The 26,856-nt window shown below is 33.9% G+C and overlaps 4 protein-coding genes across 4 annotated transcripts in view; 3 read left to right on the forward strand and 1 right to left on the reverse strand.

The window, feature by feature from the left end:
* LOC108577055 (transcription elongation regulator 1) overlaps window positions 1-2,728 on the forward strand; it is an 8,839-nt gene extending 6,111 nt beyond the window's left edge. The window contains exons 13-18 of the mRNA XM_017940149.1: window positions 774-1,217; window positions 1,290-1,499; window positions 1,588-1,854; window positions 1,942-2,019; window positions 2,108-2,331; window positions 2,404-2,728. Of these exons, the coding sequence (XP_017795638.1) occupies window positions 774-1,217; window positions 1,290-1,499; window positions 1,588-1,854; window positions 1,942-2,019; window positions 2,108-2,331; window positions 2,404-2,407 (1,227 nt within the window). The 3' untranslated portion in view covers window positions 2,408-2,728. The remainder of the gene's footprint in view (window positions 1-773; window positions 1,218-1,289; window positions 1,500-1,587; window positions 1,855-1,941; window positions 2,020-2,107; window positions 2,332-2,403) is intronic.
* A 3,466-nt stretch (window positions 2,729-6,194) lies between these two features.
* On the forward strand, window positions 6,195-17,303 carry LOC108577067 (flocculation protein FLO11). Its single transcript, XM_017940165.1, has 10 exons — window positions 6,195-6,304; window positions 12,977-13,414; window positions 13,864-14,824; window positions 15,039-15,704; window positions 15,801-16,110; window positions 16,194-16,264; window positions 16,356-16,549; window positions 16,637-16,764; window positions 16,841-17,020; window positions 17,105-17,303. Exons 1-10 carry the CDS (start codon window positions 6,199-6,201, stop codon window positions 17,282-17,284), a joined length of 3,234 nt encoding a protein of 1,077 aa, XP_017795654.1. The 5' UTR covers window positions 6,195-6,198; the 3' UTR covers window positions 17,285-17,303.
* Window positions 17,304-17,872: 569 nt separating this feature from the next.
* Window positions 17,873-21,197, reverse strand: LOC108577070 (protein SERAC1). The gene is made up of 15 exons (XM_017940168.1): window positions 21,127-21,197; window positions 20,923-21,050; window positions 20,621-20,815; window positions 20,423-20,550; window positions 20,236-20,346; window positions 20,008-20,140; window positions 19,806-19,949; window positions 19,469-19,726; window positions 19,114-19,309; window positions 18,877-19,041; window positions 18,666-18,793; window positions 18,426-18,578; window positions 18,205-18,351; window positions 18,064-18,130; window positions 17,873-17,990 (listed from the first exon to the last, which is right to left on the reverse strand). Exons 1-15 carry the CDS (start codon window positions 21,195-21,197, stop codon window positions 17,873-17,875), a joined length of 2,142 nt encoding a protein of 713 aa, XP_017795657.1.
* An 819-nt stretch (window positions 21,198-22,016) lies between these two features.
* Window positions 22,017-26,856, forward strand: part of LOC108577057 (eukaryotic peptide chain release factor subunit 1) — a 6,729-nt gene continuing 1,889 nt past the window's right edge. Inside the window, exons 1-9 of the mRNA XM_017940152.1 lie at window positions 22,017-22,160; window positions 22,305-22,516; window positions 22,862-23,037; window positions 23,193-23,320; window positions 23,407-23,557; window positions 23,642-23,832; window positions 23,905-24,034; window positions 24,137-24,357; window positions 24,454-24,601. Of these exons, the coding sequence (XP_017795641.1) occupies window positions 22,431-22,516; window positions 22,862-23,037; window positions 23,193-23,320; window positions 23,407-23,557; window positions 23,642-23,832; window positions 23,905-24,034; window positions 24,137-24,357; window positions 24,454-24,601 (1,231 nt within the window). The 5' untranslated portion in view covers window positions 22,017-22,160; window positions 22,305-22,430. The remainder of the gene's footprint in view (window positions 22,161-22,304; window positions 22,517-22,861; window positions 23,038-23,192; window positions 23,321-23,406; window positions 23,558-23,641; window positions 23,833-23,904; window positions 24,035-24,136; window positions 24,358-24,453; window positions 24,602-26,856) is intronic.

Below are 26,856 nucleotides of genomic sequence, written 5' to 3' on the forward strand. Positions count from 1 at the left end.
AACTATTCCATTAAAGTTTAATTTAAACATTTTTCTTTTTGTTTATTAAAGTTTTTGTTATATCATATTCATGTTACGCATTATTGTCATCGTAGAATGCTTTAATAGCATCGATAATAATAGAAATTTATAAATTTTGGAAAGGTACTACATAAAAAATAGTTAGGAAAAACCCTCGTTTCGTAATTTGAACGGCTGAGAGCTTTTAATATTTTCAAAATCTCATGACGATATACTAACAATTTTTTTCTTTTCAGCAAGGGCAGCAGATAAAAATTTATCCATTTTATACTCCGTCTCATCATTAAATAACAGCATACACACACGTCTTACATATATTTTATATTTCAGTATAATGTTACATTACATTTTACATTAAAATATGCTATATGTTTAATGATGACTCGGTTAGAAAGTAATTATTTTTGCAGCTATAATGATTATAATTTTTTTCAGCAAATCTGACCAGCTTATTTCATTAAAAATTCCAACAAGTAGAGCCCTTAACGTTGTGATACCTCCTGACACGAACGAATGACATGAATGACTATTTCTTCTACCCCTAACGAAATGTAGTTTGAAAACCAATAAAAAGGTTTGCAAGTTGACATAGTTTGATCCACATTACAAGTCATTAACTTTTATATACATATATATAATAATGTGAAAGTGATTGTAATGTGGCTGAACATGTAATCATTGGTATAAATAGAGTGTAAGCAAAAGCTGATTATTTTTCAACAATGAAAACTCTTATGGTAAATGCGTTTCAGGTGAAAAAGGAATTCATAGCGATGCTACGTGAACACAAAGACATCGACAGACATTCGCATTGGAGCGATTGTAAGAAAAAGTTGGAATCAGATTGGAGGTACAGAGTCGTAGAGTCGGCAAGCACGAGGGAAGATTGGTTTAGGGATTACATTCGTATGCTAAAGGAGGAGAGGAAAAAGGAGAAGGAAAAAGACAAAGATCACCGGCACAGGGACAAAGACCATCACAAGTCGGAGAAGAAGGATAGGGACAGGAAAGATGTGGATAAATACAAGGAAAAGTCGTCGAAGGAGAGAGCTGACAAGGATAGTTCGAAGGATAAGAAGCGAAAAAGCGAGGCACCCTCGGAAGAAAATGGCAAAGAGAAAAAGGAGGCGGTAGCGGAGAAAGAAACAGGAGAGATCGAGGACAATGATGAGAAACCCTCTAAGAAAGAAAATGACGTAAGTGTTTCGACTTGTCGAGTTAATTAAAAGATTATTTTATAGCAATTTAGATGATATTTGTTTGACTAGAAGGAGGATGCGGAAGATCAGTCAGACTCGGAAGAAGATCGAGAGAAACAAAAGCGAGAACGAGAAAGAAGAGCCGAAGCAAGTCTTCGCGAGAGGGAGAGAGAAGTTCAGAGGACTCTCGCCACGCATCTTCGCGACAGAGACAAAGAAAGGCAACATCATCGTCACACAGAAGCGGTGCAACATTTCAGTGCTCTTCTCGCGGATTTAGTAAGTATCTTGTTATGTAATTCTCATTATGAACAAAATATAATATTAAACGTGTTCAGTTTGCTTAACATAACGTGTTCGTGTATAGGTGAGGAATGGTGATCTAGCATGGCGAGAAGCGAAACGGCAATTGAGGAAAGATCATAGATGGGAATTAGCGGAGAGCTTAGATCGCGAGGAAAAAGAAAGGTTATTTAATGAACACATAGAACAACTTAGTCGCAAGAAACGCGATAAATTCCGAGAACTTCTCGATGAAGTAGGAGCTTCTACTGAACTTACCGCATCGTGGAGGGACATCAAAAAGTCTCTAAAAGACGACCCTAGATACCTTAAATTTTCATCTAGTGATCGGGTATGTAGTTTGTGTAAGAATGTAAAACAATAAATTAGAAATGACTATTTTTAAATATTGTATCATATTTGTTCTTTTATTTTACAGAAATGCGAAAAAGAATTTAAGGAATACATTAAAGATAAACTTGTTGCAGCCAAAGCTGACTTTAGAGAACTTTTACAAGTATGTTGAAAATATATCCAGATTTATTATACTAAATTTTTCTTTGTATATTAAGTGTCTAATGAATCCGACTTAATATCAATTTCAGGAAACAAAACTTATTACTGATAAAACATATAAAAAAGTACAAGAAAATAGTGCACATTTAGCAGAAATTGAAGAAATCTTAAGGAAGGATCGAAGATTTCTCGTACTGGAAGCAGCAGCTGCTGAACGGACACGTTTATTAATGGGTTATTTAGAGGAATTGGCACGTAGGGGTCCGCCTCCACCACCTACTGCCTCAGAACCTTCAAGACGACCGACCACAAAGTAATTATCGTCTGCAATGAACCAAGAAAGGTCCATATCCATTTGTATTTGCGGAATTTATTTTTGTTCTAGTTAACGAGGCCCGCATCAAATCATGGTATACATATGGTGTCCAAATAACAAATCAGTGAATAAATTTATAGCTGTAGTTGAATTGAAGTACTTTACACACGAGATGATTATCGCCTGTAATTATAGGATTCAATAAAACTAACGCCAATTCCACACAGCTAAAAATGTGTGTCATACTGTAAAGATGCCATAGCGTAAGCATATCATTATTTGTTGGATTACATTAAAATAGATACTAGTTAACGAAAGATTTATTAGCAATACTATATAGTAATATCATAAAGTGCGAATTTTATACATATTTTATCCAGGTTTGTTACATAAGCACCCCATTATGAATATTTTGTATGAAAATTACATGAGAATTATAACAACAAGTTTGTTGCACTCTCGACTAGTTTAAAAGCATGTGCAGTGAGTTTCTATAAACTGATGTTAAAATTAAATAATACGAAAAATTTACTTCTTATATGTAAAACAAAAAAAAAAAGAGAATTATACGACAATCATGCATTACACTCTTTTGACAGAGTACTATTCGAAAATCATGTTTTCAATTTTCGAATTATTTTCCTCACACAGCTCTGTTGGATGATGAAGCGTAAGTATCTTACAAAATATTCTCGTCTAAACCATTTTGATTCTAAAGGGATCACAAAAGATACATACGTGGAAAAATTCAGTGCATTATTCACAAAAGTTACTTATCATTTATTCATGTGGCATTTTTACGGTACGAAATTTTTAATCTGATAAAAAACAAATACAATAGAAAAATATATTTTACTCAATAAATCATTCATAAAAATTGCGACAAACGTTTACATCTCCCAACGATCTATAATTATTTACGTTTTATTTCTAATGTTTTATAATGTTTCATTGCAGACTTTTTATGTAAGCAATGAAGAGTATCGATAAACACGATCTCATAGTAAAATAATTAAAGATCGCAAAATTACCGCAATAATTTGTACATTTCGTTTCGTATGAACAATACTAAAATTGTTTATTTAATCGCCATACGATCATTTTTACCTAAAAATTAGGATTTTTAGTTAACATGATTATGTAATGTTATAATGTTACAATATAAATAATGTACATAAAATAAATGTAATAAAATTTATGCGCGTTGTAACATTATAAAAAAAACCAATCTTATTCTTTCAATCATATGATCAATCAGTGCACAATTTTACATTCAATAGCAACAAATAAAATAATATGTTGCACAAATTTATCATTATAAGCAATTAACAAGTGTTTATTCGCGTATACTATTGTTACACATTGTATACACCAGGAATTGTAATATTTTCCGATTTCATACGGTGATTTCAATGCCAGCATAGAAACGGAGACTTCAACGTCTGCTGCATTTGTTAGAGAAGGTATGATATCGCAGCTTTTCTCTTTTACATAAATTTATTATTAAGAAACGTTCAAATTTTAATACATACGAAAATTTTTAAACTTATTCGATTGGTCAAGAGTGATTTTGAAAATTGTATAATTCTACTCAAAGTAAAATATCTTTACGTTTCCGTATGACTAAGTTATTTCGAGACGCGGACACATTATTCCGTAAATTCGTAGCAGTTTCACGAAACAAAATACCGTACATGATTATATATGGTAGATCTTTGACGTTGTTACCGTTAGAATCGGGACCGCGTTGCACTTCCTGCTAACTCCGCAGGAATACAAATTGGCAACTTGACGCGGAGGCTAGTCTGTAACCGAATCTTCTCGCGTAATTTCACATAAGTGGTAGTTAAAAATCCGAATAACGATAAATTTTCCAAGAAAACCGGACACTGTTGAATCGCTTGATTCGTAACTTCATCAGCTTTCTCTTATCTAAGATCATACTTACAATAAACGTATTATCATTTTCCCAAAATTTACATGTAAATTCGAACTTTTATCAAAAATTCTAAGAATTAATTCCTTCGATTTTTTTCAGTTTACACCATCCTGATTTCAGAGTTCACAAAATAGTACAATAAAATTCACGCTCGTTTTACAATCTTATTTTATCATAAAGGACTCGGAATTCCTCTATAAAAACGCGTCAAGACCAAAAGGACAAAGAAAAGCAATTTCTATTTTTTCCTCTTTGTACGTTCACATGAGAAAAGAAGAAACGTATAAAAACCGTCTGTACGTGACGTAAAACATGTAAAGACGGTATTACTAATCCCCCATACCGTTGCAGCGGTAATTTAGAAGCTATTATAGAACATCATCGTCAACTGTATTGCGTCACAATATTACTTTCCCTAGCTGTCTCGACCTTGCTCGTCTTTTTTTTTTCCTTTAGTGGCCATCTGGTTTCGGGCCGGATGTGAATCAGTTTGGAATCGATTCGTAAAGGTCGACCACAATAGGTAAGGGTTAATGAACGTGCCGCCAGCAGGGTAAAATCGACGTCGAAAAAAATGTTTACGATGGTGCTTGCGAAGGACGCGGCCGTGTTATGACATTCTTGAGCTGCATTCTTCGGAATCCTGAAAAGAAAGAAAAAATGGAAAATGATCCCGAAATAAAGATGCTAAACGCACGCTACATATAACCCGAATGCAGAGTTGACTTTGTGGAACGTATTATACGTACATATGTGCGGACATAAAAATTCGTCGCGCGAAATATATTCGATACTTTCTAAATAAGAATTGAAACTTTTTTAATTTCTTAATTAATGAAGAAATTAGGACAGTAAACTCTATCACTTTTTATATTCGAAATTAGTAACGGTCGTTGTAAATAATTTAATGTAATAGGTTCTAGAGTTTTAACCTAACAAGTTTCTTTTATGTGAACTAAATTTTTAAGGTGTTAATAAACGATACGAATCAGGACTTTCAAATTAGAGACATTTTAAATTGTAAAAGAGAGAATTAATTCACTTTCAAGTATGATTAGATGTTAATTTTTAGTGTAAAGGTAATGATGAAAGTTAATATACAGGAATTTACTGGTAGATAAATAATCGGTATTTTCACATTACCAGTTGAAAACTCGCCTTTTTCGATCGAAAGGTTAAAATATTTAAAACGTAGAGCATTGATAACAATTTAACTAATATTTATAAAACGAAGAAAATAATACGAGGATAATATCGAAATTGATTACCTGTAATGTAATGCATTATTTAGAAATTTCAAATTCTTGTGCAAATAAATAAATCGTTCCGTGAGAAACCCTTCCATTTATAAGGTACAAAACAGTCAGCCTCGGGGTTCTCGACACCTCGTCGAAAATGCCACCTCCCGATTCTAAAAACATTGCGAAAGATCGTTGATCCTCGTAGTCGACCTTCGTGAAGGTACAAGAAAGGTCGTACCCGGACGTTCTCAAATTTTTGCTAAAACCCGTCCCCTTGGTTTTTCTAAGTATCAGTTCCCTCTCGTCGATCGTCACAAAGCGGTGTACATGCGAAGAGAGGCAAAAGAGAAGTGGCTGGACAGAAAAGAGAGGGAAAGATCTCGATGGCCTCGACGTGCCAGCTCCGCCTCGCGAGGCGCGCAGCCACCAAGTGAAAGTGGGATTTTGCTTTCTACCCGTGGCCAGTGACAAACGCGCCGTGCTCGCGAACGTTTCTTTTCTACTGTGAGGATGCATCCGTACTTCGTTTGTCGATAAATCGGCAACACAGCTACGCCGCGACGAAACAGATCCGCCGATTTCATCGTCGTTACGATGATAGTGTTACTCTGACAGTTGGGCAAACCGCCTCGAAATTGTGCGAAATTGTGTAGATACGAAAAAGTGCGCGGTGTGAACAAGTGCATGAGAAAGATGTCGAAGATGAAAACGAACGATACCTGGCACATCAACGTGATTTTCACTTTCCTGATCCTCAGCTATTTCACCCTTTCGACGAACTGTCAACAGGGTAACGTTTTTTTTTTCTGAAAATACCCGCGCGGTGCCCTTTCGGAACGGCAAATTCGATTCTGTTTCGCGTTCCGGCCGCGAGGGCGCGCCATCGACAAATAACCGCGCAATCCTTTCATGGATAGGGGCATAGAGCAAATGCGAACGCCTCGTGGACATATGTGTCGCGGGAGATTTATGATATTGTAGGGTGGCCAGCTGAATTTTTATCACCCTGTAAGGGGCTTCTTCGCATTCCTCGCAGTATATTGTCACCGTGTAATTTATGGCCAACAGTTAGGCTTGGGAGTTTGTTCAACCGCGATCGTTGAAAGGTCCCGTTTGATTTTGACAACGTAATACCAGTGGAACGTGTAGGTGGTATTTATGTAATCCGGCGAGTCGACGGTGTATGACTGTCACGATTCACCGAGTACAGCCTTTCTGACTTAATTCGTATTCTTTGTTGTTTCTACGGTCGACGAAATTTTCGATTAATCGTTGCCGTGTAATAACAATGGAAATCGGATACAAAGTCACGTAAAGTAGAATTTTCTATTGTAAGAAGTATTGCAGTAAGGTTGTCATTCTTTCATAAGCTTAGTATCTCTGGATGATGTTTTTTGTACTTGTTTTTAGCAAGCAAACCACAATAGTTTCGTAACAAAACCTTACTCGGTAGATAAACATAAACGAACAGATTATGTACAGATATGCCAATATTTGTGTGAAAGGTATGTGCAAATTTTCTCGAGGTACAACTACGAAATAGCGCAATACTTCATGTAATCCGGCCTTAAACCTGCGGGCAGAATAAACGGCGGATAACCGTCGTGCAATACTAGATGGTTTGAATTCGTGACCCGGTACATTGCGATACAATACGCAATACAATAGAACCGCAATTCCATACAAGAGTTACGTACAATCGCGTAGCACGATAACGTAATTGAACCTCCATTGTTGTCTGTAATGACGACTTCGAAACGAACGATTATCGTGATTCTCAAAAACTGATATATCGAATTCAAAATTGTGATTGTCTCAAACGAATAAAATTGACATGATTCCCCATGTATTATCCTTTTATTATCGTGCATTGTGTAACGTCCATAAAGAGTAGTTTCAAAGTAACAATTGACGCGAAATCAATAGAAACAGATTTTTCATAAAGAATTATAGGTAAAACAGTAACAAATATGCTTTCTACACCTCGTTCGAATAAATTTAATTTCATTCGTGTTATCTGTTTGTGGAATAATTACTTGAAATTAATTCAATCACAGACTGAAGCAATTAGACTAAAAAGCAAGAGATTCCAGTAATCTGCAATGCAGAATACGCTTAATGATAGTGAAATTGCTTGTTTCCTTCGCTGGCTCGCACGCAGGAATTTTTTTTAATGACAGAAAAGTGAAAGAGCCAAAACTAATCTGTTATTTAAAACTGAGTTCCAAAAATAGTGTTTCAGGTCACCTGTAGAATGCGTTCCGTCTGCAGCCAACGTTTTCTTTGCACGTTTTTTCTTATCTCGAATAGTTATGCATACCTCGCAGAACAATGACGAGTATACTTAGAAACGTAAACGAGTTAAATAACTTTTTTGTATAAAGAAGTATAGTTAAAATTTTTTAAGTTTATAGACACGTAATAAAACGTCAAAGAGGTTATGATGCAAATGGCTTGTTATTGTTTTACCGTTAAAGACCACTTATAAATACGAGTATTAATGTCTGTCACGAGTTAACAGTAAATCTAAATATCAGATATATCGATGGTCGCATTGTAGGCACGTAAGAATAAACGGTTCTCATGTAAATGATTTCCGTAAAATATGACGCGCTTTCCTCGTGCATTCCCAATCCCGGCTCTTTCAGCGCGAGGTTTAATGATGCTCATCTCACGGATCTCGTAATAGGTGAGATTTTTATGAAACCCCGTAACCAGATTTATCACGGACTTAATCATCAGGATGGGGAAGTCCAAAATATGAACGAAGTGTTGTGTCAAATCTCATTTTCCCAGATGTATAATATAAGGAACATTATATACATATATAGGACGATACGTTGATGAAATATGATTTCCTCGGTGCCATAAATAGTGTTACGAGATTAGTAAGGCGAACGATTTAGCTTCTTTCCCAGCTGAGTCATTAACCTTGAAAAAGAAACTTCTCTAGAGAAAGTTTATGTCAATATGCATTAGCCATATCGACCGCACATTTTCTTTCACCTTATTTCTACTTCAAGATCATCTACAGTTTATTACATTTTTCAAATACTGCCGCCATTTGAAAGGTATTGTAAATAAATTTTAGTGACACTCATTAATGCCTCGTATAGTGAACAATTTATCAGTATTAAATTCAAAGATTTTTAAACATGGATCATATAGAAAGTTTACGCATTTTCATAAAGATACAGATATTAATAAAGAAAAGTCGTTGGCGCCAATTCACGCATAAAATTCACCATTAATCATATCGATATGTGATGGTAGATCTCGAACATCGTATATCGAAAATTCGCATTAATTGTGTGTCGGTATAATAACGGTGCATTCGGTTATGGAAAGTGCGCATCAAGCGTCGAATCTTTAACGTGGCGCGTTTCCTATTTGGGCTTCGTTTTCACTAGGATTGTAGGCCAGAAAATGGCACGACCGCGGTGTTGTTTCGTTGCGTGTAGCCGCGAATCTTTCGCCTTTTACATTCGCGGTGGATAAGGAAAGTCACGGTACAATAAGCACGAAACATGTTATTTCAAAATATCGTTGTAACACGTAGATGCAGTTCTGCGACCTGCGGTTGTATTTACGCGCATTATCAAGTAAGAGAGAGGGCGCGAGTGGTTTTAATCGATCTGAAATCGCACGAGGTCACACCACCACTCATTTATACGTTTACCCGGGACGAACGGGATAAAGGCTTGGTAAATGTAACAAAGGTATGCATTTGTAATAGCAGCGATAAAAGGAATATAAATAGAATTCCATTGTTACTGTTCTTATAATTGCATACATTTTTAATAACCTCTATTATATGCGTAATGCGTATATGCGCAGTTTAACTGCGTAATGAAGAATATAGTAAGAAAACGTAAATCACTATAACTTCGAGTTCAAGTAAAAGTATTTTTAATAGGGCTGTCAAATTTTGACGATGATACTATATAATTATATGCTACCCTTCAATCAACGATGAAAGTCGATAATTCGATAGCAGTGCCTGTGGCATAGTACAAAATTGCAACGTGACAAATCGATCAAGGGGAGTGTACATGTAAAAAGTTAGCTCTTGAGAACATTAAAATAATGAATTTCACACACCTCGTAATCAATACATACAAAGAGTAAACGCCAAAAGTAGAAAGTGAAGTGACCTTTTGTTTTATGAAAAAATATTTTGTAATTAAATTAATCCAGTGTATTATTGAAAAATACATCGGTAATGAGCTAGCAACAGGTTCTCAAGAAAATTGAACGGTGATAAAATAGCAACAAATATTACAGCGGCGGAGAAAAGTCGCGATCGGTATTTCAGCAAGTACCTCGGGTTAAGAATTCGTGTGAACGTATGTGCGGAGAGTAGGAGCGATCAAGTCGAAGGACGATCGAAAGGAGAACGGCTACACTCGGCTCATTATTTACAACTTCGTTGCCTAAGCCTGGCACGCGCGACTTCTCGCTCCTTTCGTGCACGTACACCCGTTAGAATTCAGCCAGACACTTCCTGCTGTCTCGATCGTGAAAGTATCGGACAAGTTCCACTGAAAATTCGAACTGGTATTGGCCATATATGTGATTTCGAATTACGTCAATAGATCGATGAATTTACCAACAACTAGTCGAGATAGTTAAAAATATCAAATCCGGTAGGTATCAGCAACGGAAACCATAAGGCATACAAACGAGTTCCTGTAATGATACGAACTGCCATTGATCGTATAAGCGATTTCGAGTTGCGTTCGATATCGATGAATTTTCAAATAAATTTCATCGCTTTTAGGTTAGAAATGCAATGCAGGAAGCTGAAACTTTTAACTGTTTATTGGAAAAGCGTTGGGTTACGTTTCATTGAAAATTCGATTTGACATTATATAATTTCGATTCCTGTTAGCAAGGAAATTGCCGATAAATATTTTTTTGAAAAATGATGAAAGCAACTGATAAATTTAATTTCAATAAAGATTACATCTGTTTTGAAATTCATAAGAATGTGCGGGGTGGGTAAAAAAGCAAATAGTATTAGCATGAAGTAAGATATACAGCACAAAGAAACATGTATTTCCGTTGACAGTTAATCACGCGGCAGTTACCGCAAATATTCGCTCGTTACACTTCTAATAGCGCAATAATTTATGACGTGAGACGCAAAGTGCGATCAGTGAACTGCATCGTTCAATCTTGATTAGCAATACGTTTATATAAAAGCAGATTAGTTACACGATATAATCAGGAATGCGTTCCGAGTAATCTTGTAAAATGAATCAAACATCAAAGATGAAATAGATCTGATAGGTATTTAATTTTATCGCGATACTCGTATTAATTATTCGTTAAAAATTAAAATTAAAAATTTCAAATAGTGACATAAAGAAAGACTACTTTCACGCTTTCTTGAGATTCTTAACGTTATTTATAGAAAGAATATAATTTCTTACACAAACAAGAAAGTTAGGTACTTTTATCGAAACAAAGATAAAAATCAACTGTAAGCGCTTATGTTGTACAGCAATGAGAAGAATTATTCAATATCCTTTTAAGCAACTGTATTATTTAAGTACATTATTTTGATAAATTACATAAACAAGCAACGCAGGCAAAAAACATGATCTAAGATAATTTATGCATTTCTAGAGTTTCTCTCCTAAAACGAAACGCGGCGAACCAACCGGCGAGCCGGGGAGCTCGAAAAGTGCAAGTGAACTTTGGTAACCTGCAATTAAAGTGGCGCGTGTGTTCTACGGATTTAACGGTGAGAAATAAAACCGCACACTGAGAAGCGAATCGCCAAGAAAGCCAGCGTGATTAACGCATTCGAGCAGCGTAACCGCGCCTTAATTTATATTCGTGCTCGGATTTCGAAGGCCTGGAGCCTTGTTGATTCCATCGTGGACACACCCACGGAACTATTCCAGTTACGACACCAACCACTGGCTATAACCCTTTTCAAGAATATCTTGCGCTCTTACAATTCAGAATACCTTAGTTATTCCTCCTGAAAAGTGTAATATTCGCTTCTGCTGAATAAACTTATCGTTAACCAAGTTTATGCACACTTTATGCGGTACGAACAAGACTTTTATGGATACAGCGAACGGAGTGAAGAACGTTCAGTATACGGTTGGGAGAAATTGCATGATTAGAAACGGTTTATGCAAACTTCGAAATTATTTACGTTTTTTCTCTAGTTTCTTTTTCTTTCTTTTTTTTTTTTTTTATGTATTCGGTTCGAATAAGGGAAGAATACGTAGGAGTCCCGAGAGGCCGAAAGAGTAGCGGAACTAGCGCCATTAATATTGTATGGAAAGAAACTGGGCCAGACTAAAGCTCCCTTTTACATGATGCTTGAGAAAAATTGGAGAATACATGAATACATTTAATATATAATTTATTCACTCTTGAAATTTCAATTTTTCTTCGGAATTGTTTAAAAATATGGTTTTCTAATCATTTATTTACAATGTTGTATAATAACACTTCATTATACTACACCTGTACCACTGTAAGCTATAATAATTCTTAAACAATTGAAATTCTGGTAGTAATAATAGAATTACTTTAAGACTGGATAATCTTCTCGAATTTATCTTGAGCAAAAGAAATCTTAGGAATTTCTGAATGCGAAAGTGGGACGAATTTTGTCTAATCGAAAGCCAAGAAAAGGCTGTTTTGTGTAACTACATAAATGCCTTCGTTTTAAGAAAAATCGACTTTTTGTGGAATCAATAAATGTCGAATATGCAAATTCGTATTTACTGGTATTATCGCAGTTGAATGGCTGCAACTCGATGCTCGAAATCTTGACTAAATCTCTCTAATGTTTGAAGTGAAGAGTCTGAAGCCCGCAAAATTGAAGGCTTAGTATAATATAAAATTTAAGAGTTGATTTGTACTCGATTACTAAGGCATTGCGTAGCACTGATGAAATAACACAGGAAAATAAGTTGACACGTTTAGAGCGTTATTTATGACCGAGTTTTCCGCGAAGCGACAGGAAAATGAAATGAAGCATTCCTCAACGCAAACGGCATTACAAAACATGAGGAAACAATGCTGGAAAGCGTCTTCGCTTTCTTTCGGAAACGGCTCGAGACAGTTTCTCACGGAACGTGCTAGTTGGATTCGTGAAATAGCAACCTATATACTTACGTACGAAGTATATAATACGTACATGATTTTCCATGTTGAACACGCTTCAATTTTTATTTATCTTCATTCGCAAATAATAGCTTTATTTGACTGATATTTGTTGTTTTTCTTTTAAGAATAACAAATTTCATTTATTCCCCTGCATTTTTTAATATTTTCCAAGGATATTCGTTTACAAATTTTCCATATGTTTTCAAGAAATAATCGAATACACGTTTCCTTGAAGTCCTTTTATAAATATTCTTTCCCGACACAACACCTTTAATTATCTACCTAATTCAATTCTCCTCAATAAATCGAACCGTTTCCATTCAAGGATCAGCTGAGACTTGGGACAAATTGTCGCGTCTGATACCGACGAATTCGGTGTACGAGCAACAGGACAAAAATGCCTCTCCTGCTGTCAGCAACCCGGCAGAAACATTATTACGCTCCTTGGACGAGAACAATGTCATGGAGACGTCGAAAGCAAGCAGGAAGAACGACCAACGCGAAGAGGAAGCGAATGAAGAAACCTATGAGGATGAGTACGAGGTTGAAAACGATCGAAGATCGGTGCAGGATGCTTCGAAGCTCTCTAAAATCACCGATAATCACACGGTGAAACATGAAAAATCGTCTGCTCTAACTGTTAAAACTGAAGACACGTCCAGGGATGAAGATTATGTCGAAGATCCCTCGACGAGTCAATACGACGCGTATTATTACTACTACGATTACGAAAGTAATAATCGATCGCGATACGAAGCCGCAGGTGAGATAACAATTTGTTAATTTATATCTAATGCTACGATCTAGCATTACTTAACAGAATTCTGCAGGAAAAAGTAGAATTTCAAAAGCAGTTTAGTCGAAATTAGATTAATTGAAATAATTACTTCCTTCATCGGTAGAAATTGGAGATAAGGTTTGAAATGCTGTTTAAAATCGATCACTTCCTACCTGAACTGTAAAATCACGTACACGAGCTCTGCCTCTTTTTTTTTTTTTTTCTCGTGATGTAACGCGCGACAGTATCAAATAATTATGATCTTTGTAAACGTGTTTTACGTTATGTAAGTCTCGTTTCGTCACCTGGTGCCGTGGAAAGTCTTGTGCGTAGAGAGAAAGAAACGCGACGAAACGGTCGTGCACCGTGATCAACGCGTTTCTTCCGTGTGTCGTTGTCGCAAAAACAGGATTCTAAAGATCGAAACTTCACAGCGAATGCTGACACCCTCGATTATCCGGATGCAGAGGAAGAGGAGAAGGAGGAGAAGGAGGTGGAGGAGCAAGAGGAGCGGGAGACCGTTAGAGAATCGCACGATGAAGAAGAATCAGAAAAAGCGGAAGAAAATTTGGATTCTCATCACGTGGCGAACGTAAACGATTCTTCGTCGGATTTGCTCGAGGAAAGAGACCTGGACACGCCAATTTCAACGACGAACAACGAGGATGGCACGTCGATGGAAGGCAGCGATAAATCCTTCGCTTTCATCGGACCGCTGAGAACGGAAACGAATTTCTCGTCCGCTGATAGCTCGATTTTGATCGGCGAAGCCGTTGTATCCGTGGTAACGACGAAAAGCGTCGTCAATGGCACTATATCCGTTCCAACGACATCCTCTCCAGCCACAACTGAACAAGTCGCCGCGCCACCCTCCTCAACGTCTATAGGAACCACGGAACAACCTGTGACAGCAGTAACAACAGAAGACACGTCCAGGATATTAGCGTCCGTTCAAACGAGTCGCAGCATATCTGGAGCGCGATTCTTGCCGTTTCCCGTCATGGATCGGGTCGAACCAATCGGCCAAAGTGGTGAAAAAAAGACTTCACCACCTCCAGAGTCTACAGAGAGTATCATTGATAAATTGGACAGAGTTCAATCGGAATTGTCCAGCGGTTTTCTCGCCGGTGGTTTCAGAACTGCCGGCAACGCACTTCAATTGGATGTTTTAAACGATAGAGAGAGGAATAATCGTAGAAGATACACTACCACTGCTAAGACACCGGTTATTAGCAAGTTTGTACCTCGTCGGTATAATAACGACAAAAGAACTGATCACGCGACACCGAAACCGAAGATAGAAACAACGCTTGATAGTCTGGAAGGACTGTTACCGCGTGATTTTGTCTCGAGGAGTACGACCACGCTGTCGACACTCCCGAAGACTGGATTCAGGTTGGTGAATCTTTTTTGTATTATCTTAAGAAGTTATGTATATCCAAATTTGTATAAAAAAAAATAGTAATTCTAGAAATATTAATAAAATTACTGTAACAAATATTTTTGACAAGTGAACTTCCTATAAATACTATAATTATTTCATATTACAAATTCAATGAATGAAATTAAGGATATGAATAGCGTAAAAATGCATCGTATTTTACTTTAGATGGCCCACAAAGAGTACAACCACGACAACGACAGAAGCTACCACGATTCAACTCACGTCTACTACCGTCGCCTCTACAGTGAAAAAGCCTAAAACCAACGTGAACGTTCAAGATATCAGCGCTTTCCTTCCGCCTGGATACAAATTGAAGAAAGAAGACGCGACTGCTACGGAGAGCTCTCTGTTAAGCGACATTCTTGCAAAATCTAAGGTTGATATATCCTCTTTATTGCCGTCGGATTATAACAAGAAGAAAAACGAAGGAAACCCAAGCACCAAACACGAGGTGACTACAACAACAACATCTGCAACAGCGAAGAGTGTGGATGTTTCAGAGAAGCCAACAGCTGAAAAAACAATTCAGGATTTGTTTGCAAAATCAAAGTTTGATATTTCTTCTTTGTTACCACGAGACTATGAGGAAAAAAAGACGAATCTTACTACAGAAACGAAGGATACTCCTGTAGAGAATTCTACGGAATCTGACACTTCTACAGTAGCAGAATCTACTTTGTCCACGACGAAAAAACCTGGTAATATAAAGATTGTGTTTCCTAGTAGACCTGGTGGACGAAAAGGTATTCATAAAATTACCACGCCATCAAGTCCTCGAGGCGACGCACCTGGCGCGGTTACCCTGAAAATACAAAAAGGATGGCCAACAAGGTGAATCTTCTGTCCTAAACTTTTCGTCAGAGATAATCTCTAAATTCAATTTTATGTGGAAAATGTAAATGAAACTCTTGTTTTAAATTTTTACAGAGCTACTACAGAATTTACCGGATGGCCTACTCCATCAACTACACCAATCTCTATAGAAAAGTTATTAGAAGCTGCACGAACCGCGACGGTTTCGTCTGCATCACTTATTCCAATAACAGAGGTAACGTCAAGTACTACTACTACGTCGACCACTACGACTACGCCTAGACCAACGACACCAGGAATTTGCGAGCAAGAGTGCGAAGTCGCTGGAACTATAAAGATCATCGGTAATGCAAGTTGGGTGCCAGAATTATTAGATCGAAATACACAAGAATGGCAGAACCTTGCCAATGAAATTGAGCAAGAGGTAATTTTGTATATCCATTATTAAATTAAAATGTACTTGTTCTACATGTTATAATAAAATATTATTTGTCCGTTTTGTGATAGATGAACTTCATATTCTCAAAGTCGGCTGTCCTAGCAAAGTGGTATAAGAAAATAAGAATTGATTCATTCAGGTACTAATACAGAATAACCAACTTGTAAAAATTGTTCAAAATTGTTGTAAAGATTATTTGTTTGTTTAATTGATGAATTTACATATTTCAGCGAGGGTAGCATTTTAGTAGATTATTTCATCGAATTGGCCGACTTGGAACAGAAAGTCAACACACAAGAGTTAAAAGTCATTTTCCACGACTCATTGAGGACTTATAACGCAAACAGGTGGAACGAGACCAAGACGAAAGGCTCTATAAAATTGGGATTGTTTATGATCGATCCAAAATACACAGATTTTGTGGGTACGTTCGTTACCTTATTGATCTATTATTTTAATATTTCATGAAATTAATGGCGTAAAATTTGCTGTACGAATAATTTATTTGCAGTAATACCCAAAGCAACCACTCCTCATTATATCGAAAAAGACGACAGATTAGTTCCACAATGGGCGATTGCTGTCATTGTAATCGGCGTTGGTGGATTGGTCTTTATCGTTATATTTGGTGTCTCTGTTGTAAGTATTAAGTTACAAGAAAATGTACTAATGTTAATGTGAGATTAATATTCATTATGGGATATTTAATTCTTAGCTAATAAATCGTCACAATGGTTCAAAATTAAAACCATCAGTATCTACACTTTATGAAGAAGAAGTTGCAAAAAATATGTCAACTCATAGATCTAGCGACTACTCAAAACCAGTGCACACAATTTGGACTGATCCAGATGTTTCCTGGAATGATAAGTCTTTTGAATCGACTTCTAATAAAGTAGGATTTTAAAGTATATCTTTGTTGAAATTTCACATACTCATAAAATAGTACGATTATCTGTATTTTATTTGTAATTTCAAGGTACTTGTCGAGAAATCTTTTCAAGACAACAAGAAATACAATATGTACGACAGTTGGCGATCGGAATGGAATGGTTACAATTACTACAATGGGTCTCATACCAGCAGTAAATATGGCGGCTACGACAGTACAACTAATTTATCGAGTCGTCATCATCCTGATTACGACACAAATTTCTAAAATTGACGGTAATAAAATAAAATTTCTATCAACTCTACTTTTACTTAATTTATTCAGTGCCTTAAATGAGTATGATACGGAATTTTACATTAACGTATTTTACTTAAAACAACACGAAGAATGTCGAGTTACAAAAAAGTTGTGCATTTTATTCATTTTATTCATACATTTAGGATTTACCGCAGTTTAATGTATAGTATACTATAATGTTACCTTATATTGAGCAACCAGTATCTTGTACTTGATTCCAGAAATCTGTTATTGAACAATTTAATCATTTTTATTATTCTTTTATTAAGTCTATTACGAAAATTTTATTGTTCATTCTAGTCAAAGAAATAATCAGTGTCGTTTAACGAGTATTTAAAAATACCTGATATTTTTGTAATATAATCATGTTCATTCTAAATTGGACTTATAGTTATAATTAAAAAAGAAAACCACAAATTTGTCATGCTTATTTGTTTCCTTTTCTTACAGCATAATTAATTGTCAAGTTATGTATACAAAAGTAAATTTTATGATAATAAGATGTATAAGTACCCTTTGCTCATAATTATATATGAAAATACACATATGTTTACAGAATTAAAATAATTTACTTGACAATGATAACAGTTCCATAACTGGAGAAACACTTGTTTTTTCAATAGGTGTTATGTGATGTTTTAATACACTCAATAATTTTTGGTATAGGAATGAATGTCTGTAAAAGAAGAATATAATTCAGAATTGTTCACATTTTATTAGATGCAAAACTTCATAGCATCAATTATTACCTGTTAGCTGGTTTACATATGGACAAATGATCTTGTGCAATTTCATAAAATTCTCCTACTCCAGGATCTGAAAATTAGCAGTACAATTTTTATTCACTGAAATGACAATAACATATTAAATAGTTTTTAGTGATATCATACCTGCCGATATAGGAGTAACAAATTGAAATGGAACTTTTAATGGTGTCACATGAGTAGATTTAATTTCACTGAAACTGACAATTTCCATAGGATATTCTTTTAACATATCGAGGAATTCGTTATGTAGTTGTAATAATTGTGGCGACTCTAAAAACAAATATTTTTTGTTAAATATATTTGAACCAAATTTTAATTCATATCATAAAATATTTTTAATGTACCTTCACGAAGTTCCTGTACTTCGACAGATGGCCACACTACCATTTGTGTAGTTTGTTTTAACGCTGCCACACGAGAGCCTAGATGTGGAGTACTATAAAATATTATGGCGCGTGTATTCTTACATATATCATTTTTATCACCATTCTTCCATTCTGTAAAAAGAATAATCACGTATATGAACAAATAAGTATATAAACCAATAAAAACATGTTATTCTATTGGAAGACAGTCAAACAAACCATCCACAAGCATCTTTTTTACTAATAAACCACCCATTGAATGACACACCCAAATCGCTGGTCGTTTCCCAACACCCGCGGTTAATAATTTCTTAACATATTCTTTGCTCCTTTCACTCATAGTGGTTCTGGACAATGAAGAATGTAAACGAGCCTCAATTTTATAAATAATCAAATAAATTAGTGACGTCAATCATACTTAGATGCTCACTTTGCGCCTTCTATTGGACACGAAGGAGTCCACATTGACAAATTCGTATCGTAATTTACTCCAATTACTCGAAGAGATGGAACATCCTCCGGTAACCAGTCTTTAGGCCAACACTGTGTTCTATGTTGACTGTCATGTTGAAATTTTTTCATGCACGCATCATCTCTGAAATAGTTAAGTTCCTAAGCAAGCAGAAATTTTTCAACTTAAAATACGTAATATAAAACGAAAATTTACCCGCTACAGGAAAACGGTCCACTTGTTTTCAAATTGTTATTTTGAGGACAATCATCTAAAATTATTTCAAAATCCTGTCCCACTCGATCCCATTCATGCTTTGTCAAATCATAAGCTAAATCTTTTAGAAATTCTTGTGATTGATCATCTATCAAACTTGAAAAGGTATTAATTCCATCTTGTATAGTGAGAGGATCTATAATAAATATTACTAATATGAACAATTTTTCAATATTAGCATTATATCATGTTATGAATAGTAGAATTATATGTTAAAAATATAATTATACGTTATAATCAATAATTTCTCTATTACACTTATTGTACTAGACTACTATTTGTACTTCTAACAAACCTATAACTCCAATAGCAGGTGTATTTAGATCTCTTTGCCTCCATGTTATAAATACACCTCCAAGTAATCCATGTAAGAAAACAACATCCAATTGTATATTTGCTTTAGTTTTATGCAGAGGATGAAGAAGATAAATACGTCTTGGGTATTTAACATATTTATTCTCGTCCATATCTAAATTTGCTAATGCACGACCAGCTGGTGCTGACAATCTAATATCACTGCTTTGAGACCATTCTACTAATGTGCCAATCCATCCTTGAAGTGAAAAGTTATATTATATACAAAGAATATACATGATCTTAGGAATTACAGAATTAGAATTTATTTAATGTACCTGCTTGAAAAATATCTTTCAGATATTCTGAGTGAAGTGAAATATTAGAAATTATTTTTGCAAGTAGTATGCACACATTAATATTGTCATGGAATATTTTCTTTATTATCATTAGTAATGGAAGACCACCAGCATCAACAATATCTAAAAATAAAAATAAATGAGATAAAAATACTTCAAATTACTAATCTACTTACTTTACCTTTACTGTATTGTTCAAGGCAAGAATGATGGCATAGTGCTTGTACGCAACTTTGTAATAACTCTTCATCCCATACTATGGTTGTTGATGCAGTCAGTCCTATGCTTGTTAAATCGTGATCAAGTATCAAACTCTCCTGTTTGTTTCATACTTTATGGATAATTAAAATGCACACAAAATAATTTATACAATACATATTTCAAAATTTTAAATAGAATATATACTTACAGAATATGTATCTTTAAATTTTTTGTTAAGAAATTGTATGAGGCATGGATGTGTATTTTTACACAATGAACTTAAATAGACAAGTAATTGATGTACTTTTTCTATTACATCCTGAAAAATTATGATCATTCATTAAATATTGCTTCCAATAAAATATGATCATATTGTAAAATACTGCTGTGCATACATGTAATTTGTGTTGCATATAATAATATGGTGGCTTTAAAAAAAATCTTGAATTAACATTTGGCATTCTTGCAAGGGATATTGCAGTCTTTGCATCCAGCATTTGTGCAATATGTTGATAGTGCCAATCTATAATTTTTAATCAAAAGTATGAAAGGTATTTATATTAAAAGCAATTAAATAATAGACAAAAAGGTACCTTTTAAATGTTTTAAAGAATTAAGAGTATAGAGAGCCCTTATACTTTCCCATTCATTCCCATGTTGTGCCATGTACAGTAATTTGTATGCTATACTACGGTTGAATGATTTCCACCATTTCATTATAATGTGACTAAAAGATAATGATTGTTTTTCTACAGATGATTGTAAATTCTCAATTTTTCGAAACATATCTAAAATTACAAATAGAATTAAATTTATTATGCATAAAAGTATTAATACGTACTTCATAATTGTAATGAACTATTTTAAGTTAAATGCAGATGAGTTCAATAAATACCTTTAAATCTAGGATCATCAACATAAATATATTGACTCTGTGGTTGTTCCATATTCAGAACATTGGTAGGCACAGAAGACTGCAAAATTTGTGATACTTGTCGTAGTTGATACAAAAACCAACAACCTCTACAACAACAAAAAATAAATCATTATCATCAATTCATTGGCAGTTTTTAAAAGAATAACAGTAAATATAACTAACCCCACCACAACAATAGAAATTCCAGTTGATTTTATGTATTCTATATATTTTTTATAAGTTTGTATTCCCATTATAAGATGTAAAGAATACTTTATTCTATTAAATAATGTTAACAACTTAAAGGATATATAAAAAAAATTTGTATATTTCAATAATAAACAAGATTCGCAATGTTAAAATTATTTTATGTTCACACTACCAATTATGGATGATCATTGACATTCAATATTCGTTAAGTATTGTTTTTTCGCTAATATTTTTATAATGAACATTCAATGCTATAAAATAATGACACATCAATGTCATATTATTTATAAGTATAATTCAATAACGTAGTATATTTAATGTTCATGATCAATGAAAAAGTAACTACAATCACATATGACTATATACTAGTAAAAAGTACACGTATTGAAGGTTTTAAAATGGTAATGCAATGACGTTATCAGAGAGAGGGAAGTATTTTAATAGATAAGAACATGAAAAATGCTGTACAAAAGGAGACAATTTTAAATACGCATATTAAAGGCATTAATTATTTGAAACGTTAGTTTCTAGATTAGACTCTCACTGAAAATTATTTTTCACAATTTTCAGTCGAAATCTTTGTGTCCATCAATCTTTACGATTCGCATTGAAATGTATAAATTTTCAATCGTCGAATGAATTGTCGGATTTCTTATTGGAAAATTTTGAATAAAAGTGAAGGGAAATATCGAAACTAGAAGGAAATTTCTACGTTACTGCGGACAAAGCATTAAGTAATGTAAAGTATCGTGGGGAACCAATGCAAACGCGGCTGCGCCTCAATACGACAAGCGGCCTCGAGGCGCTGCTCGCGCACGAACCCTTCAGTCTTTTTGCTTCCCATTTTGTACCGTACAGTACGTCCACCGAAGTACTGACGTTTCGCTGTACCATCGCATGGCCGACGTGTGCATTCCGAGGTTCACTTTCGCGTGGTACCCGCTGTGTCACAAGTATTGCTTTTAAAACGTAACACTTGTGGCAAACACCAACATACTGATCTCAAAGTGAGTGAAAAGTGTGGAAAACCATAGTTTTGTTTTACTGAAACAGAACAGTAATTCTCTGTCGAACACGTTCTTTCTGACATAATCCGGTATAAACTGGATCGAAGCAGATTCATCGATAAACGGATTGATCATTCGTTTCAGAGAAAAATTCGTAGATCCGGCTTTCACGTCGACGTGGACCACCTTTCCAGGCTTTGTCCCGTTGGTGATAAACGATTAATTTGGTAAAAACCCATAAGCCGCGACCACGCGACAGAACGCGCAGCAATGTCCAACGAGGAGACTTCCGCCGACCGCAATGTCGAGATCTGGAAAATTAAGAAACTCATAAAAAGTCTTGAAATGGCTAGAGGGTAAGTAGGTCGAAATTAACGTTGCCGCGCCTTTTCTTATCAGCTGTTCGATTTTCTATCTGCACATATGCTTTAAACAGCATGTGGTAAGTAGAAAGTAACGGACTTTTCTGCCTATTGCGAAAATTAATTTCACGTGATTTTATGTCAAAATCCTGCGGATTTTCAAAACTTCGAAAAATATGTCATATTGCTGCAATATTTCATTTTTATATTTTATGTTACCACACGAAAATGCAATTATTTTAATACAATACTAATGCAACCTCCTATGAACAGATTGTTTCACAATATAGTCTTGTTTACAATATATAATTATCAAACATTAAATATCTTGCTTTACAGGAATGGGACTAGCATGATTTCACTAATCATCCCTCCAAAAGATCAAATATCGAGAGTAAGCAAAATGTTAGCAGATGAATTCGGAACAGCATCAAATATTAAATCTCGTGTAAATAGACTATCTGTTTTGGGTGCAATCACATCTGTACAACATAGGCTAAAATTATATACTAAAGGTAATTTTTATGGATTTTTTGTAATTTGTTACTTTATTCTGTTAGTCTTAGAAGCAAATTTATGAATAAATTCTTGTCATTAGAGCACAATTAAATAATCATATATATTTATTGTTATATATTTCAATAATAAAAATTGTACATTATTGTTTTAGTACCTCCAAATGGCCTGGTGATATATTGTGGTACCATTGTAACAGAGGAAGGAAAGGAGAAGAAAGTTAACATTGATTTTGAACCTTTCAAACCTATTAATACTTCTCTTTATCTATGTGATAACAAGGTAGTTCATTATTTTTAATTTCATACAACCATTTGAAAACTAAATTGAATGAAATAAATTTTAATATGTATTTTAACATATTTTAGTTTCACACTGAAGCACTTACAGCATTACTTGCTGATGATAACAAATTTGGTTTTATAGTCATGGATGGTAATGGAGCATTGTTTGGTACACTACAAGGGAATACTCGTGAAGTTTTACATAAGTTTACTGTAGATCTTCCAAAAAAGCATGGTATTATAATTAACATGATATTTATTAATTACGAAGGTCCTATGTTTGTTGAAAAATGTGCTAACGTATTAAATCGAATTTTAGGCAGAGGAGGACAGTCAGCTCTTCGTTTTGCTCGGTTACGTATGGAAAAGCGACATAACTATGTCCGAAAAGTTGCAGAAGTAGCCACACAATTGTATATTACTAATGATAAACCTAATATTGCCGGTTTAATTTTAGCGGGTAGTGCTGACTTTAAAACTGAACTTAGTCAATCAGATATGTTTGATCCAGTAAGTGTATATACAACAATAATATATGTAACATAATTTGACTTTGTTTAATATAACATTATACTTTTTCAGAGATTACAAGCAAAAGTTATAAAGCTGGTAGATGTTTCATATGGTGGGGAAAATGGTTTTAACCAAGCTATTGAGTTAGCTGCTGAATCCTTGCAAAATGTAAAATTCATTCAAGAAAAAAAATTAATTGGTTAGTATTATAAAGTATATTAAAAATGTTTGTCTATACAGGAAATAAATGAAATTGTAAATTTATTTTGAGATTAAATGGCATGTGTATTACTTTATTTAGGTCGTTATTTTGACGAAATTTCACAAGATACAGGAAAATATTGTTTTGGAGTAGAAGACACATTAAGAGCATTAGAGTTAGGTAGTGTGGAAACTCTTATTTGTTGGGAAAACTTAGACATCCAACGATACGTTTTGAAGAACCATACAAATGCAGAAGAGAAAGTTTTACATCTAACACCAGAGCAAGAAAAAGACAAAACTCATTTTACTGATAAAGAGGTAAGTTAAACTACTTTAAATGTTTTATTGATGGAATTATTTAAATAAATATAAACTATTCTCCTAATCCTATTACTATTATCTAATACTATTTAGAGCGGGGTAGAATTGGAACTTGTAGAGTGTCAACCTCTACTTGAATGGCTTGCAAACAACTACAAGAGTTTTGGTGCCACTTTGGAAATCATTACAGACAAATCTCAAGAAGGTTCCCAGTTTGTAAGAGGTTTCGGCGGCATTGGAGGTAAGTTCACTGGCTTTGTTTATTTTCGTTATTACTAACTTTGACTCGACTGAAAGTAATATACTTGTGAAGTGATAATTTGTATTCGTCCACTCAACGTGTATACTAACAGAAAAGCGGCTGATTCCACTTTGATTAGCTTATGATTAGAAACAAAAGATATAACTTCAATATCTTTTTAAACATGAGACAAACATCAGTATCTCTTGGTATTGATATTGAAAGCCTACTTGAAGCTTGGGGATTTTCTTAAAATAATACCTATTTGTGAGACATATCTCATGTATTTTTGCTGCAAATAAAAAAAGTGGTACACAAATTTCAAGAATGGTCTTTATCAAGATATTACATGAATTCGTATATATGAAAAGTAAATGGTATTAAAGAAGCATAAAAATATTATTATTAATTATGGAGTATATCTTGATGCATAGGAATCCTCCGCTACAAAGTTGATTTCCAGTCACTGCAGGCTGATGAGCCTCTTGATGATGTTGACCTCGATGATTACTAATTTCATCTGTGAAATACTCAAAGTTGACCAGGTAGCTCTTTCTCTGTCTTGAGTGCATTCGTTTACATTTCGTGTATTATAGAACATATTACTTTCAGAACTGGACAAATTTATCAAAACATTTATGACTCTTGTATTAGCTTATACTAAAGAGAAAAGTAAATAAATAAAATAATTGTACAATACTATTAATATACTATTAATTAACGATAACTTGTACAATATTAAACCTTCATATAATAGCTGTAGCAATCATCAATAGTTTAATTATGTAATCATTGTACATCAAATTCTGTCACTACGATTCGCATTTTAAATACAAATACACATAATATGTAAATTAATTTTATACAGTACTCATCATGAAGAGATCAATTTTTATTATTGTTATTAAAATTAATTTTCTAACAATGTAATATTATTACTAAATCTGATCAAGCTCATTCATTATATATTGTCATAATTTTATACTATCATCAATAATTAACACGTATGCATTCAATATATAATTAACGATAAATTTGTCCAAAAAATTTGCAGTTTCTTCTGTTGGATTTCTCACTGAATAGTATAGTTCAATACTTCTGTGCAAATCTGTAGTATATGTATGTCTCTTCTGATGAGTTTGAATGTGAATATAGATATTTTTAGTTATGAATTCGAGGTATAATATTTACTTTTACGAATAAAAAGCCTGAAAACTTTGCTGTTTTCTTTTTTTCTTGGTGGTACAAAAATTAAGAAAATCTTGTATATATATGAAATATGGATAATTATATTTGAAGAGGGTGAGTTCAAATATTCCAGTGTGTAACTTTTCTGTCTTGAACACTATTAGATCTGTTCTTATTAGTGATTATACATTATATTGTTAGTAATTAAAGTCAAACTGTAGGTGCAATACATAATGATCAATTTAATGGAAAGATAGTATTGCTTATTTTCACATGAACAAACACTTTTTTTTTTCATAATACATCTTACTTTAAATTTTTGTTGCATATGTACACATGTAAAATTAATTACAACACAGATGATTTTCACACACAGTACAATTTCAAAAAATTTTTAATACAATATAATATCTTTCTAAAAAATCTTTATAGCAATTTTAAATCAATGAATAAATATTTTTTTACTTTTTCTGAACTGTTGTGAATGTGACACACGTTAGTGATATAATAATGAATAACACGAAGATTAATTGACCTATAAAAATGTTCAGCTCCTAATAGCGTTATTTTATGCATTTGTAAAGTTTATAACAATAATTCATATGATTATATAGTATATGTTAAAAATATGTATATATATGCGTATGTGTATATATATATGTGATTTTCGAAATAATAATCGAAACCACTATTTCTTGTTTTATTCTGCAGTAGATGTTTATAGGGAATTTTCTTTATTTGCATGTTAAGCTTTTTAGCCTTGTTATATAGGCAGAATTATACTTTAGGTGTTGTATTTTTAATGTTAACTTATATTTTTACAAACGTTAATTGAATTTTTTTCATGTTTTTTTTCTCTCAATAATACATGTCAAAATTTTGATTAGGTACTTGATAAATAGGTGTTTATTACTTATTTGCCTATTACATTAAGAATACTGTAGTATATAATTGAATTGACAAATTTGATATCCAATTTTTACATATATTGTAGATACATATATTTAAATTAAAGAACTGAATTAGAATTTTAATTATGACACCTAATCCTATTTTGATTATTAAGC

Source organism: Habropoda laboriosa, unplaced genomic scaffold (assembly GCF_001263275.1).
Source record: "Habropoda laboriosa isolate 0110345459 unplaced genomic scaffold, ASM126327v1 scaffold486, whole genome shotgun sequence".
Classification (NCBI taxonomy): domain Eukaryota; kingdom Metazoa; phylum Arthropoda; class Insecta; order Hymenoptera; family Apidae; genus Habropoda; species Habropoda laboriosa.